General features: G+C 45.2%; 1 protein-coding gene across 4 annotated transcripts; it reads left to right on the top strand.

The window, feature by feature from the left end:
- The first annotated feature begins 5,039 nt into the window (after positions 1–5,039).
- On the top strand, positions 5,040–13,559 carry Gins4 (GINS complex subunit 4). 4 transcript variants are annotated; one of them, XM_031339289.1, is made up of 8 exons: positions 5,040–5,263; positions 5,644–5,763; positions 8,533–8,619; positions 9,729–9,842; positions 10,718–10,815; positions 10,944–11,032; positions 12,258–12,348; positions 12,418–13,559. In XM_031339289.1, exons 2-8 carry the CDS (start codon positions 5,668–5,670, stop codon positions 12,512–12,514), a joined length of 672 nt encoding a protein of 223 aa, XP_031195149.1. In that variant the 5' UTR covers positions 5,040–5,263; positions 5,644–5,667; the 3' UTR covers positions 12,515–13,559. The 4 variants fall into 4 exon arrangements, with proteins under 4 accessions (XP_031195149.1, XP_031195152.1, XP_031195148.1 ...); XM_031339292.1 differs by lacking the exon at positions 5,040–5,263 and adding an exon at positions 5,270–5,429; XM_031339288.1 differs by lacking the exon at positions 5,040–5,263 and adding an exon at positions 5,270–5,553.
- Positions 13,560–14,051: the final 492 nt, after the last annotated feature.

Here is a 14,051-nt window from a genome sequence, read left to right as displayed (position 1 = left end):
GCCTTTTAAACTGGTTGCAATAATGTTGCCGAAATATTAACACATTAGTAAAACTTTTCTTAAATAAACCCTCTCTGTGTCTCAGTTGATGTGATTTGATAAAAGAAATGGTCTGGCATTTTATTTGGAAGACAATATTGGGGTAACTGATAAAGCATACCTAAGTATTTTTATTTTTTTATTTAGAGTATGTGTGTAAGTATGTGCTGTATGTGGGTGTGCACATGCCATGGCATGCGTGTGGAGGTCAGAGTCAGTTCTCTCCACCATGAGGACAGCAGGGATCAAACACAAATCATCAAGGTTGGTGGCAGGAGACTCTACCTGGTGGCCATCTTACCCACCCTTAATATGAATAGATAGTTTTCGTTAGGAAAGAGTTATCAAAGCCGGCCAGTGGTGGCGCACGCCTTTAATCCCAGCACTTGGGAGGCAGAGGCAGGTGGATTTCTGAGTTCGAGGCCAGCCTGGTCTACAGAGTGAGCTCCAGGACAGCCAGGACTACACAGAGAAACCTTGTCTCCAAAAACCAAAAAAAAAAAAAGGAAAAAGTTATCAGAATTACTACTATATCTTGGATGATGACCTTTTAAAAATAAGGTAGATTTAGTGAGAATATGAAATGGGACTGGTGAGGTGGCTCAGTGGATAAGCAGACTTGCCAACCCCTCAGTTCATTCCCCCAGACCCACTTGATGGAAGGAGAGAACCAACTACCACAAGTTGTAATGTGACCCCTACACATACACGAGGCAGGTGCATGCACACAACTTAAAAACAAAAAACCAAGAATACAGTATGTACTGGCTGGTTTTGTGTGTCAACTTGACACAGGCTGGAGTTATCACAGAGAAGGGAGCTTCAGTTGGGGAAGTGCCTCCATGAGATCCAGCTGTGGGGCATTTTCTCAATTAGTGATCAAGGGGGTAGGGTCCCTTGTGGGTTGTGCCATCCCTGGGCTGGAAGTCTTGGGTTCTATAAGAGAGCAGGCTGAGCAAGCCAGGAGAAGCAAGCCAGCAAGGAACATCTCTCTCCATGGCCTCTCATCAGCTCCTGCTTCCTGACCTGCTTGAGTTCCAGTCCTGACCTCCTTTGCTGATGAACAACAATGTGGAAGTGTAAGCTGAGTAAACCCTTTCCTCCCCAACTTGCTTCTTGGTCATGATGTTTGTGCCGGAATAGAAACCCTGACTGAGACACATTGTATTCTGACATTTTACTGTGAGCTTATTTCTCTTACGAGATTTTCAAGCATCTTTCTCTTGAAATAGTCATACACTCTCCAGTGTGCAAAACTTAGAAGAAATGTAAGAGTAGCTGGTTGGTGGTAGCAGATGCCTTTAATCACAGTACTTGGGAAGCAGCAGTGGCAGGTGGATTTTTGAGTTTGAAGTCAGCCTGGTCTACAGAGTGAGTTCTAGGACAGTGTGGAGTACAGAGAAAAACCCTGACTTGAAAAACCAAGAAAGAGGGGCAAGAAGAGGAGGAGGAAAAAGAAAGAAATGTAGAAAATATCCAATTCACATAGTGTTTGTCCTTAGTCAAGATGAGGTTCTGGACTGCCCAGCTTCTGGGATACCCAAGGTGGGAGTTTCAAGGGCCTGACAAGATGGCTCAAAGTAAAGGCATTTGCCACTATCTTAGTCAGGGTTTCTATTCCTGCATAAACAGCATGACCATGAAAGCAAGTTGGGGAGAAAAGGGTTTATTCAGCTTACTTCCACATGGCTGTTGGTCACCAGAGGAAGTCAGGACTGGAACTCAAGCAGGTCAGGAAGCAGGAGCTGATGCAGAGGCCATGGAGAGAGATGTTCCTTGCTGGCTTGCTTCTCCTGGCTTGCTCAGACTGCTCTCTTATAGAACCCAACACCTCCAGCCCAGGGATGGCACCACCCACAAGGGGCCCTACCCCCTTGATCACTAATTGATAAAATGCCCCACAGCTGGACCTCATGGAGGTACTTCCCCAACTGAAGCTCCCTTCTGTGATAACTCCAGCCTGTGTCAAGTTGACACACAAAGCTAGCCAGGACAGCCACCAAGCCTGGGAACTTGAACTTGATCTCTAGGACTCAGGTAGAAGACAGCGAAGTTCCAGCAGGTAGTATTCTGACCATCCCTACCCATGCCCAATAAAATGGTGGGATAGGTTGCAGTTATGCAAGTAAGGATTATGGGTAGCCTATGCTAGGTTCCATCTCTCCCTCAGATTCCTCAGTTGAAACTGTTGAAGTCTACTGACGACCAAGGTGGCCAGTAGGGGACTTGGAGTATAGCTTAGTGTTATACCTGCCATACATGAGATCCTAGGTTCAGTCCCTCCCTGCAAAAGAGCTCTGAACTTCATGGCTGAACTGGACTCAAGTGGTCCTTGTGCCTCAGCTGGGACCGGCGTACAGGCACAAACTACCACGTCCAGGGTTTGGTTTGGTTTGATTTGAATTACTAAGAAATGTGATCCTAGCAATCTACATACCTTTGTGCTGTTACCAAATGCCAAGGAACTTTACATAAAGATGTGCAGCCCCTTCCCAGTGAAGGATTAGCATGTACAGCTCATCCAGTTTCATATTAATGCAGTTCCTGCTTGCATAGATGTTTGAAGAATCGGATTTAAAAACCAACACTAGTGAAAGGCATCACACGTGAGCCTTGGGTTTGTGAGACAAGCTCTCTACTGAGCTACACTCTACTACCTGTACTAGTAATATGTGCTTTTTTAAATTTTTTCTACGTTTGAAAATGTCTAGAAAATACTCCCACAAAACAACTTGTATGTTGGGTATGGTGGCTAATTCCAATAGAAGCAGCAGATCTCTGTGAGTTCAAGGCCATCCAAGACAACATAGTTAAACTAAGGGGGGTTGTGGAGGCTGTGTAGCAAGCCACCTTGCGTATGTCTGTAAATTGCCTTGTGCACGGTGATTACCACTCCTAGAAATGTTAAAAACAAAGAGGGAGAGAAAAAGAAAGGGAAGGAGGATGTGGGAAAGTAACTTTCCTGGCTTACAAGTAAGTGAAAGTAAGGAAGGGCCCAGCGTTCAGGGTACAGCTGAATTACTTCTTATAAATGTGAAAGACAAATCCCCCTCCCAGACCAAACCCCAGGACGGTTCCAGCATCCACAGGACTCCATAGGCCCTGTGAACCAATAGGACTGGAAGCTTATGCTTGACCAAACCCCAGGATGAGTTCACCATTCTTACAACTCCATGGGCCCTGTGAACCAATAGGACTGGAAGCTTATGCTTGACCAAACCCCAGGATGAGTCCACCATTCTTATGACTCCATGGGCCCTGTGAACCAATAGGACTAGAAGCTTATGCTTGACCAGTTTCTAGAATGCAGCTGCTTACAGAATCGGCTGCAATATACCAAATAGCCTAGGCTTCTGGATTTTGTTTCAGAAAATATAATAACTTCATAACCAATGTCACTATTTTAAGCTAAAGTGATATTTTCATAACTAAAGATAAAATACAGTAATTTCTTATCACTCTGGGCTACTACTCTATAGATGGAATTTATCTTATCTGTTCCATGCTAATTTGATAGTAAAATACCAATCTAATGATATGTGGAACAAAATATAACATCCTATTTCAAAAAATAGGGGATGAATATTAAAATGTTTATACCACCACGAGGCAGAGGTGGGTGGATCTCTATGAGTTTGAGGCTAATATGCTAATCTGCAAGTTCCAGGTCAGCTAGAGTTGCATGATGAGACCCTGTATCAAATAAAAATAAATACTAAAATAAATTTTTACATCAGTGATAAATTGTAGAAAGAGATTTTTTTTCTTTTTTACTTTGTTGCTGGAGACTGGACCCAGTGCACATGCTAAGATTGTATTGTACCTCTTGCATTGCATCCTCTTTAAGCTACCACAAATTTAAATTTCCACAACTTTCTATTAGTCCTGTTATTTCTTACTATTTCAAGTAATATGTCAAGATGGATAATTTATAGGTGTATAAAACTAAAAAGTTTGCAATGTGATTGCGAACTAGGAAGTTCGGCACTTAAAAAATGGAGTGGGGTAGGGGCTAGAGAGATAGCTTATTGGTTTAGAGCACTGTCTAAGGCAGAGGGCTGGAGTTTGGTTGTCGGCACCCATGTGGAACAGCTCATAACCACATGTCACTCTAGCTCCATCAGGATCCAATGCACTCTTCTGGCCTCAGCTAGCCCCCGCATTCATGTGCAGGCACACATACATACATACATGAAAATTAGTAAATATATCTATAAAACAAACGTAAGGGGCTCAGTGTGCAAGAGCACTTGCTATGCAATCGTGAGCTAAGTTCAATTCCCTGGTACCCACATTAAAAAAAAAAAAGCTCGATATGGCTACATACATTTATAATCCTAGTCACATGTGGCGCAGAGACCAAAAGATCTCTGGGGTTTCCTGGATGCCAACATAGCTCCAAGTTCAGCGAAAGGCCCTCTCTTATGGGACGAAGACAGAGAACAACAGAGCATCCTCTAGCCTCTATGGATAGGCACATATTCCTCACTCCCCCCATACTTATGAGCATGTACCACGTGCGTATATTGCATGCACACTCACTAAAAAGGTAGAATCCTAGAAAGACAATAGGCATTCTCTCATCACCAAAAAGAACAACTCAAATAAGATTAGAGAGCATTTCTGCACAAAAGAATGTAAAGGAATGACAATGGAGCGAGTCTCTTAAATGTGGTTTCAACATACATGTATGAATCTATGAACTGATAGGACAAACAGGCGTGGCAACGGAACCAACCCACAGTAAATGTTAAAAGAGAGAAGGAACAGGGCCTGTACCGATCTGCCACAAGACGGCGCTGCCTGGTTTCCTGGCTGCGAGGTGAGCGCCCCCACGTGGCAGTTCCGAGACGGTGCCACCCGGCACTGCGCTCCCAGCCTCCGTCCCCGCCTTCCGGAAGGACGCTCTAGAGCCCGGCCAGAGCCCGCCCCCTGGTGGGCGGGGCCAAGGGCATGTGTCCGCTTCTGCCTGAGCCTGATTGGCTAGTGCTCCTCCGGCGCGGGACGTTTTCCGGTCGTCGCTGTGTTTCGGAAAGGTGCGCGGGAGCTGAGTCGCCGCAGGTCTCGGTTGTGGGCCGCGGTCTCTGGCCGTCTTTCGGCGCGAGCTCCGGCGCCTGCCTCTCGTGAAGCCTCCGCCCGTGGTGCCTCTCCCCAGCGTGCGGGCTGGGAGAGAAGGGAAGAGGAATTCCCGCGCCGTGTAGCCGTTCTAAGTGCCTACCGCGAGGTGAGCGTTGGGGTGCCCAGGCGACCTGGGTCAGTTAGAGCGGCCGACTGGGTGTGCCAAGCACTAAACACGATGCTCGTTTCACGTTTGAACCGGATGGGCACCTGTGCCACTAAGGCAGAAAGCTGCCCCTGCGGACGAAAAGAAACACTTGCGGTTTAGTATGGTATATGCCCAGTTCCAGGCCCATGCAGTGGAAAGGATTAGGAGAGAAGCCGACGACTGACCTAATCCTTGCGGGACTAAGCCCTACACTGAAAGTCGGTCTTTGATTTCTCCAGCCCTGGCCAGTCAGTGCGCCCCCTCCAACCCCACTAGACGTTTCCCTAAAAGCCACTTCTTGCTAGTGAAAGCTTTTCAGGGTGTTGGTTTACTTCCAGGTGTAGGGTCCTGGTTGAGAAACGATGGCGGAGGTTCTGGATCTCCATGGACAGGACTCTGATGCGGGTAGTGAGGAGGTGGTCCTAACTCCTGCAGAGCTCATTGAAAGACTGGAGCAGGTAAGCACCTCAAATAGAACCCGTACGTCCCGTTCTTAGCTCTTCATCTACTCCAGGTGTGCAATACCAGGGCCCAGAAAATAAGGAAACTGACGATTTGTTTCTAAAGAGCTGTGTTTGTAACATCTGCATGAAAATAGGAAGCCGGAGAGCAAGGCATTCTCTAGGAGTCTCATCTTGTCAGTCTTCAAGGATGGCTAGTAAAAGACAACTTTGAGCATATGTAGTTAGAATGTCTCACAAAGCAAGGCTCTGGTTTGGTATTTTCAGAACATAAAGATATGTGTGATGGAAGTATGCAGTTCTCTATCGTAGTCTCCTCCTCTATCCACCTCACCCGCTGGATAAGTGTCTGCTCTAACAAGAAAATGCCAGCATCCCTTTTAGTCATAATAGCAACGATTATTTCTTGCATTGTAGTACCTTAGATTTTCTCCTCCTCCTCTTCTTCCTTCTCTTCCTTCTTCTTCCTTCCTCCTCCTTTCTTCCTTCTTCCTTCCTTCTTTCTTCTTCCTCTTCCTCCTTTTCTTCCTCCTTCAATAATATCTTCTCATGAACCTCTGGTAGTTTAGGAATTCTGAACATACTTAGGGTTTTTTTTTTTTTTTTTTTTTTTTTTTTTTTTTTTTTTAGTTAGTTTTTGAGATAGGGCCTCACTATACATCAGTGGCTGACCTTGTTCTCGGAGATCACCTGCCTCTGTCCTCTGTGTACTGCAGTAAAAGCATGCACTGTGTTGCCCTATAAGTTCTGGGGGCATTTATGTCATATACTATTGAGTGTTGTTTAGAGGACAGCTGACCATGGGTACCCAGCTCCAGTGGATACATCTATAACACAGTCCCTACAACTAAGGCTCAAGGGACACCAAAGAAGAGAGAGCAGAATGAGTCAGAGGACCAGGACATCTGCTGCAGGGTTGTCTTCTAAATATGTCAGGGAGGCTGTGCTCATGAGAGCTCAGTGATATGGCTGCTTAGACAGACCCGAGCAAGGAGTGACTATGCCAACTGACATCCCAACGACAGCTGGGGAAATCTCACAAGGCCCCACCCTAAATGAGCTGCAGACAGTTAACTACAGCAGAGAGAAGGGAATTAGTCTTCCTTGGGGATGAGATCCCTAAATGGTTATCCAGTACCAAATGTCAGCCCTGAAAACATAGACAAGCAGCACTGGTTGAGTCTAGCTGGTTGTATTTATATATTTATTTGCATATATATGTAACAATAATTTAAAAGAGGCCATGAATTTGAGAGGGAGTCGGGATATGGTTGACGTTGGAGGGAGGAGAGGAAGAGGGGAAGATGTAATTGTACTTTAATCAAACTTTAAAAAATAAAAGGTTCATTAGGTATTTTTCTACAATGTAGAGTTTCTCATTTCAGTGATAGTATTTGTTTGGTGGGACTGTATAATCAGACAGATTGAGTGGCTTACCGAGGGATTTACTGTGTGTAGAGGCGAAGATCAGTGTACTGGCTGGATGATTTTTTCTGGGCCATCTCTCCTTGGCCTTTGCTGGCTGTCTCCGGTGTCTTCACTTAAGCCTTCTCTTGGCTGTATCTGGGATAACATTCTGTTTTCTGAAAAGGACGCCAGTCACTGAGTTAGGTGCCATCCTCATGAGCTTGTTTTAGCACCCTCACTTCTCAAAACCCCATGAAGCTAGGACGACAGCATGTGCACTCTTCTTTGTTTTCGTGGCTCTGGGACTAGAACCAAGGAACTTGCTCATGCTAGGCAAGCACTTTGTTACAGAGTTACAGCAGCCAGCACACAGATCTTACAGAACAAAATTCAGGTGGTAGCAATGATGAACATGTTTGATTCTGATTGGAGGCTGGGGGATGGCTCAGTGGTAGGGAACTGGCCTACTATGAGCTAAGCCCCGAGTTAGTCCCCAGAAACACACAAAATTCTTTATATACTTGTATCTCCGATAGAGAAGTTTGAATAAAACTTAATACATCAAAACAATTTAATTACATCAAATTTAGTTACATCAAAACAATATTTATTATGTCATTATGATTGTAATTGGGCAAGCAGAGACTCAAGCAAATCAGAGAAAGGTTGAGCTTGATTGTCATCTAAATCTGAACTAAGCTAGAACTGAGTTTCCTATAAATGAAAGATGACAGCTGGAGTTTGATCGACAGGGCCCACATGTCCTCTGACCTCCACATGTGTGCTGTGTCTCTCTCTCACACACATACACACGTAGTAGATACAGTAGCAACAACAAAAGAAATTATTTAGAAAGAGTGAAGTGTTAGTCAGGCATGGTGGTGTGCGCTTTTAACGCTCATACTCAGAAGGCAGAGGCAGGCCAGTGGGATTGAGGCCACTCTGGTCTGCATAGCCAGTTCCAGGCCAGCCAGACTACATAGTGAGCTGTCTCAAAAAAGGAGAAAGGAAAGAAGGAAGAAAATTGATGGTGCCAGGATAGGTAAGGAAGTAGAAAGGTGATCTAGTTAATACTCTTAAATGACAGGTAAGGCTAGACTATCACATGGCATTACTCAGAACTTACCATAATGATGAAAGAAGTAACTCAAATAATCTTTTTCAGTCAAATAAAAGCCCCTTCCAAGAGGAAGCGATGGAGAGGCTGCCATACAGCATGAGTTGTCTCCAGAGTATTCTTCCAGCAGATAGCTTTCTACGTGAGATACAATACATGTAGCTTTCATGGGCCTATAAGCTGTCTCTAATGTGTTTTGCTCCATTGTGAGTATCACTCATTTTTCCTGCATTGCTTTCTAGGCCTGGATGAATGAAAAGTTTGCTCCTGACCTCCTGGAAAGCAAGGCTGAGATTGTTGAGTGTGTCATGGAACAGCTAGAGCACATGGTAAGGATTACTTGTCTCTGGACTGCAGAGGAAGAGAAAGAAGTGTGTTCTACTACTAGGGACGTAATGCTTCAAGAGCAGGGTAGATAAACTTGCCATCAAGAGTGAGGGCAAGTAGGCAAAAATCAAGAGCCTCCTTTTCTTTTCCGTGTCCTTTTATGTAGGCTGCCCACAGAAGGTGTGGCCCAGATGTAACGGCCAGTCTTTCTACCTCAGATGATCCATCTGATCAAGAAAAATCTCTCATAGGTGTACCTAGCTGCTTGGGTTTCAGTTGATTCCAGATGTGGACAAGGTGGCAACCATTATTGGCCATTGCATATATGTTTATAAATTACAAGAGTTTCTATCACATTTTTTACTTAATTTTTATTTTATGTGTATGAATGCTTTGCTAGCATGGATATTTTTGTGCTACATGCATGCCTGGTGCCCACAAAGGCCAGAAAAGGGTATGAGATTCTCTGAAACTCAGGTTACAGGTGGTCATTAGCCACTATGTGGGTACTAGGCACCAAACATGGGTCCTCTGCAAAAGCAGAAGTGCTCTCAACTGCCAAGCCCTCTCAACTCCAGCCCAAGAATTGCTATAAACATCAGCATGCCTGTTTCCTATTAACAATCTGGCCTGTCACTGACTCTACATCTCGACATTCAGGGTTTGCCAGAGCAGCTAAGTATCATCCCATTCACTATGCTGTCCTTGGCAACTCTCCTGTCTTACATCCGTAACCTGCCTGAGCCTTGTTGACGGTTAAGTTTGTGGTCTTCAGCTTAGCATGCCCTGGGCTTAGGTTATTCTCATCTTCAGAGCAGTGAAGTGTCTGTGTTAGAGAGTCCTGTAGTGGATTGATTATTGCTTTAGCTTTGTGTGATTTTTCAGGCACATGTGTACATGGGTGTGAAGTCACAACACAACTTTGGCTGTCAGTTCTCTCCCACATTGAGGCAGAATCTCTTAGCTGCTCATTGCTGGGCATGTCAGCCTAGCTGGCCCAGGAAAGCCCAGTTTTCTTAAAACTGCACGCATAATTTTCGGGTCCTCGACTTTGCCAGTGCTTATGGTGTTTAGTGCTTGAACATCATGATTTAAATTTCTCTTATAATAGGAAGAAAACCTTAGAAGAGCCAAGAAGGGGGACCTGAAGGTCAGTATCCATCGAATGGAGATGGAGAGGATCCGCTATGTCCTTAGCAGCTATTTGCGGTGTCGGCTCATGAAGGTTTGATGGGCATTGATGCAGTGAAATTTGGAATATTGAATAGCATGGGGAGAAGTTGAGGGTCTGAAGATTATAAGAGCCTAACATCGTTGTAGCCAGGGTGTGAGGAGAGCACATCCTGGGACATGTAGTGGAAACTGTAGGTTAGATAAGCCCAGGGAAAGTTGACATGTTTCATGTCTGACTTATTGATGTTAGTGGTGCTTGCTGGAGGTAGACTTTTGAATTCTTAGAATCCTGCTGTCAGTGGGATTGATTTTTTTACCCCCTCGTGTTTGGGGAGCTGGACCTTGCACATGCTAGACCCCTGCTGTACCACAAAGCCAGGCTCCTGGCTGCTTGTCCCCTTAATTGCTGCTGCTGCTGCTGCGTTGAGTGTTTCACTGGCATGGAGTCTAGTCGCAGTGGCCATGTCTGGTGCCCATGGAGGTTGGAGCATCACACTGGATTCCATGGAAATGAAGTTACAGATGGTTTGGAGCTATCATGTGGGTACTGGAAGATGAACCCAGTTCCTTTGCAAGAGCAATAAATGCTCTCAAGCACTGAGCAGTTTCCTTTTGTTGTCAGCCTTAAAATTAGCAACAACTTCATTCAGCATGTTCCAGGCCAGTGAGAGACAATGTTTCAAAAATTAGCGATTTCTATGAAATGAAGTCCAAGGTTATCTTCTGGCTTGTTCATGGGTGCACATACGTGACTGCACACACACGAACACCTGCACAAGCAGATACACAAAACTGGTTCTAGGATAGCTCAGTGCCAGAGAACTAGCATATGCAAGACACTGAGATCAATCCTCAGCACTGTCCAAAGGAACACAGAATGCAAGCATATGACCCCTAAGTGATAGATCTTCATGATGATCTTCACAGATAGAGAAGTTTTTCCCTCACATCCTAGAAAAGGAGAAAATGCGTCCTGAGGGGGAGCCTTCCAGCCTGTCTCCAGAGGAGTTTGTCTTTGCCAAAGAGTAAGTGACCAGGAAATGTAGAACTGCCTTTGCTTGCCTGCAAGCATGGGTCTGTCTCCAGTTATCAGCCAGTATCCTTGCTGGCTCCTATTTGTGCACACCACAGCCATTTGAATTCTTTGTTCCAGGTATATGGATCACACAGAGACCCATTTTAAAAACGTTGCCTTAAAGCACATGCCTCCCAACCTGCAGAAGGTGGACCTCTTGAGGGCAGGTAAGCCGAGCAGAGCACCTTTTCCAGATTGAGATCAGGATCATAGTGTGCATCCCAGACACCTTCAGACACTGGGGGTTCAAGCTCTCACATCAGTATGGAAAAATATGGAGGTAGATAAGCAACAGAATAGAAGTAGACGAGGGTTCTGGTTAAAAACAAATCAACTGGGCAGTGGTGGCGCACACCTTTAATCCCAGCACTTGGGAGGCAGAGGCAGGCAAAACAAATCAGAGATAGATGTCAAGATTACTGGTTCAGCGTTATTCTGTGTCCTGAGAATTAGAGTGGACTCAAATACACTCCTTACTCAAATACAGACTCCTTCCTTTATTCAGCCACATACCGTCTGACCCCCTAGGGGTGGGGGAAATCCGGGGCTTTTCTGAGCTCTAGGAAAGCGGGGCTCACAGATCTCATAGGTTTCAGAATGTGATGGCTAAGAAGGAAGCTAGGGAAGATTTCTCTGCCTTGGCAAAGGGCTTATCAGCTCTGTGGTGATGGTCACCCAGTTGAGTGTGTGAGAGCTGTCAGTGAAACCCATACCCATCTGCCACAGCCTGTTATACTAGTCTAATGAGACAAAATTGCCAGACCAAATCAAACCTTTCTGTAAACCAGATCCCACCTTGTTTACTGAGTTCAGTGTTCCTAGGCTACACGTAGAGTAGTGCCCTGAGAACTTATCCCTCACCCTAACATGGGTGCTACACCAGGAGTCCTGTGGTGTGGAACACTGTCCTATATTTGAGTAGCTCACATTTTCAGCAGCTGGAAGTCCAAGATCAAGGCACCAGAAGATTAGGTGTCGAGGAAGAACCCTTCATGGTTCCTTCTGTGTGTCCTGCATGGCCAAAGGGATAAGCCTCTTTGTAAAGTCACTCAAACCCACTGGTGCTTTGTTATCCTCTTATCAAACACTGGTCAGATTGACTGAAGCCTCCTCCTTAATGGCCTCATTTAGACTTACCTGCCTTCTTAAAGCCTTCCTCCATGGTCTCATTCCGTGTGTGTGTGTAAATGTTCAGTGCTGTTCACTGGGGTTCCTGGAATGGACCCCTTTAGGAAGCTGCTACACAGGAGAACCCCCTAGACATTGTGAGTTTATGTCCTATGTTGAATGAGTAGTTTCTATGTATCAGGAGTCTCCATAGTATTGATATAGTGGCTTTTGTCAAGTTGAACATGTTAGCTGCTTTTGGTTACATTTTTGTTTTCCTGGCAGTTCCCAAACCAGACCTGGATTCATATGTGTTTCTGAGAGTGAAAGAACGACAGGAAAACATACTAGTAGAACCGGAAGCCGATGAGCAGAGGTGAGTAATGTGTCTTCCCCATGGACCGTCAGCTAAGGCCCATATATACAACTGTTCATCCTTTTTCAGAGACTACGTTATTGACCTGGAGGAGGGCTCACAGCACTTGATCCGATACAAAACCATTGCACCTCTTGTTGCATCTGGAGCAGTTCAGCTAATATAAAGCAAAGCCAGCCTGAGGACATGGAATCCTCATAGATAATATTAGAGACTCCATCTCCTTTTGTGTCTAGTAGTGAAGTCATGTTCCATACAATTCGTCAGCAATGTGTGAATCACTTGGACATGGAAAGGAGTCACTGCAGGATTCCGTTTGTTGCCATACCGTTCTTCTAAACTCCTGTTTAACAAGCAGCATCAACACATGGGGCCATGCTCTGGAGACTCGGCAAATAAATCACTGTCAAGTGTGTGCCTTTTATTTTTCTACCATTTATTGAGCTCAGGAAAAGTCATGAAGAGGCTTCTGTACCCTGCCCATGATGGAGCGATGGCTTGGGCATAACTTGATGATAACAGGAGGATTCCTTTAGCTTTCCTGGTAGAAGATCATAAGCAGTTGTGGTCTGCTTCTATACAACATTAATATGTGACCTAATGATTTGGAACCTCAAATACTGAGCTTAAAAATTAAAAACAAATGCCTTTCATGCATAACCGAAGAAAGTCACAAAGAACAAAGCCACTGTTAAATGTCACGCTTATGGTAGAAGGAGTCTTTGGACAGTTCTTAGCTTGATGTCTAATGAAGTAGATTCACCCTGTATCTTAGCCAGCTGCCCAGCAAGCCTCCAGGCCATCTGGCATCCCCTGACCCAGCCTCTGAACAAGAGCATCATGTTGAACTGGCCTGAATTGGGATTTGAGCACTCTCCAGGAATATGGATAAAATAATCTAGTGAACAGCTTCACAAGAGCACCTGAAGAAGATAGACAGCTCGAGTCAGCACCGTGGGGCTGAAGAAAACAGCCTGTGCTTTAGTCTCTTCTCCCCCTTGAGACAGGGTAGTTCTAGCTATCCTGGAACTTACTATGTAGACGAGGCTGTGTTTGAACTCAAAGATCCACCTGCCTCTGCCTCCTATAGCTTAAAGGGGTGAGCTACCATGCCCAACCAGTCTTTTTGTGATGATGTAGACTTTCACTTAACATGATCAGAGAGTAAACCAGGAAATTTCTATCTGCTAAGAGAACCCAGCAGATGAAAGCAAGGAAGGTCCTCTGTGAAGAGAAGCATTTGATATTCTTCTCATAAACTGTACCCTCCAGCTTCATCCTCTGCATTAAACACATGTGTACTAAGCAGACTGTGCTAGGCACAGCTGAAGGTAAGAGCTCAGAAAGTAGGCTAAGTCCCTTTGCTGGGCGGTGGTGGCGCATGCCTTTTATCCTGGCGCTTGGAAGACAGAGGCAGGCGGATTTCTGAGTTTGAGGCCAGCCTGGTCTACAGAATGAGTTCCAGGACACTCAAAGCTATACAGAGAAACCCTGTTTTGGAAAAAAAAAAAAAAAAACCATTTAGGGTGAGTCAGCAGAGTGGCCAGACTTGTGGTTGTCATGGTTTGAGTACCATCGCTGCAACAAAACGTAACTGGGAAGGACTGAGGAACCTAGAGGGACTCCACAGGAAGGCCAACAGTCAGCTAGCCCGTCTGGAACCTTGGGAGCTTCCAGAGACTGGGTCATCAACCAGAAAGCAT

Source organism: Mastomys coucha, unplaced genomic scaffold (genome assembly GCF_008632895.1).
Source record: "Mastomys coucha isolate ucsf_1 unplaced genomic scaffold, UCSF_Mcou_1 pScaffold22, whole genome shotgun sequence".
NCBI lineage: Eukaryota > Metazoa > Chordata > Mammalia > Rodentia > Muridae > Mastomys > Mastomys coucha.
This window is presented reverse-complemented; position numbering and strand designations above follow the sequence as displayed.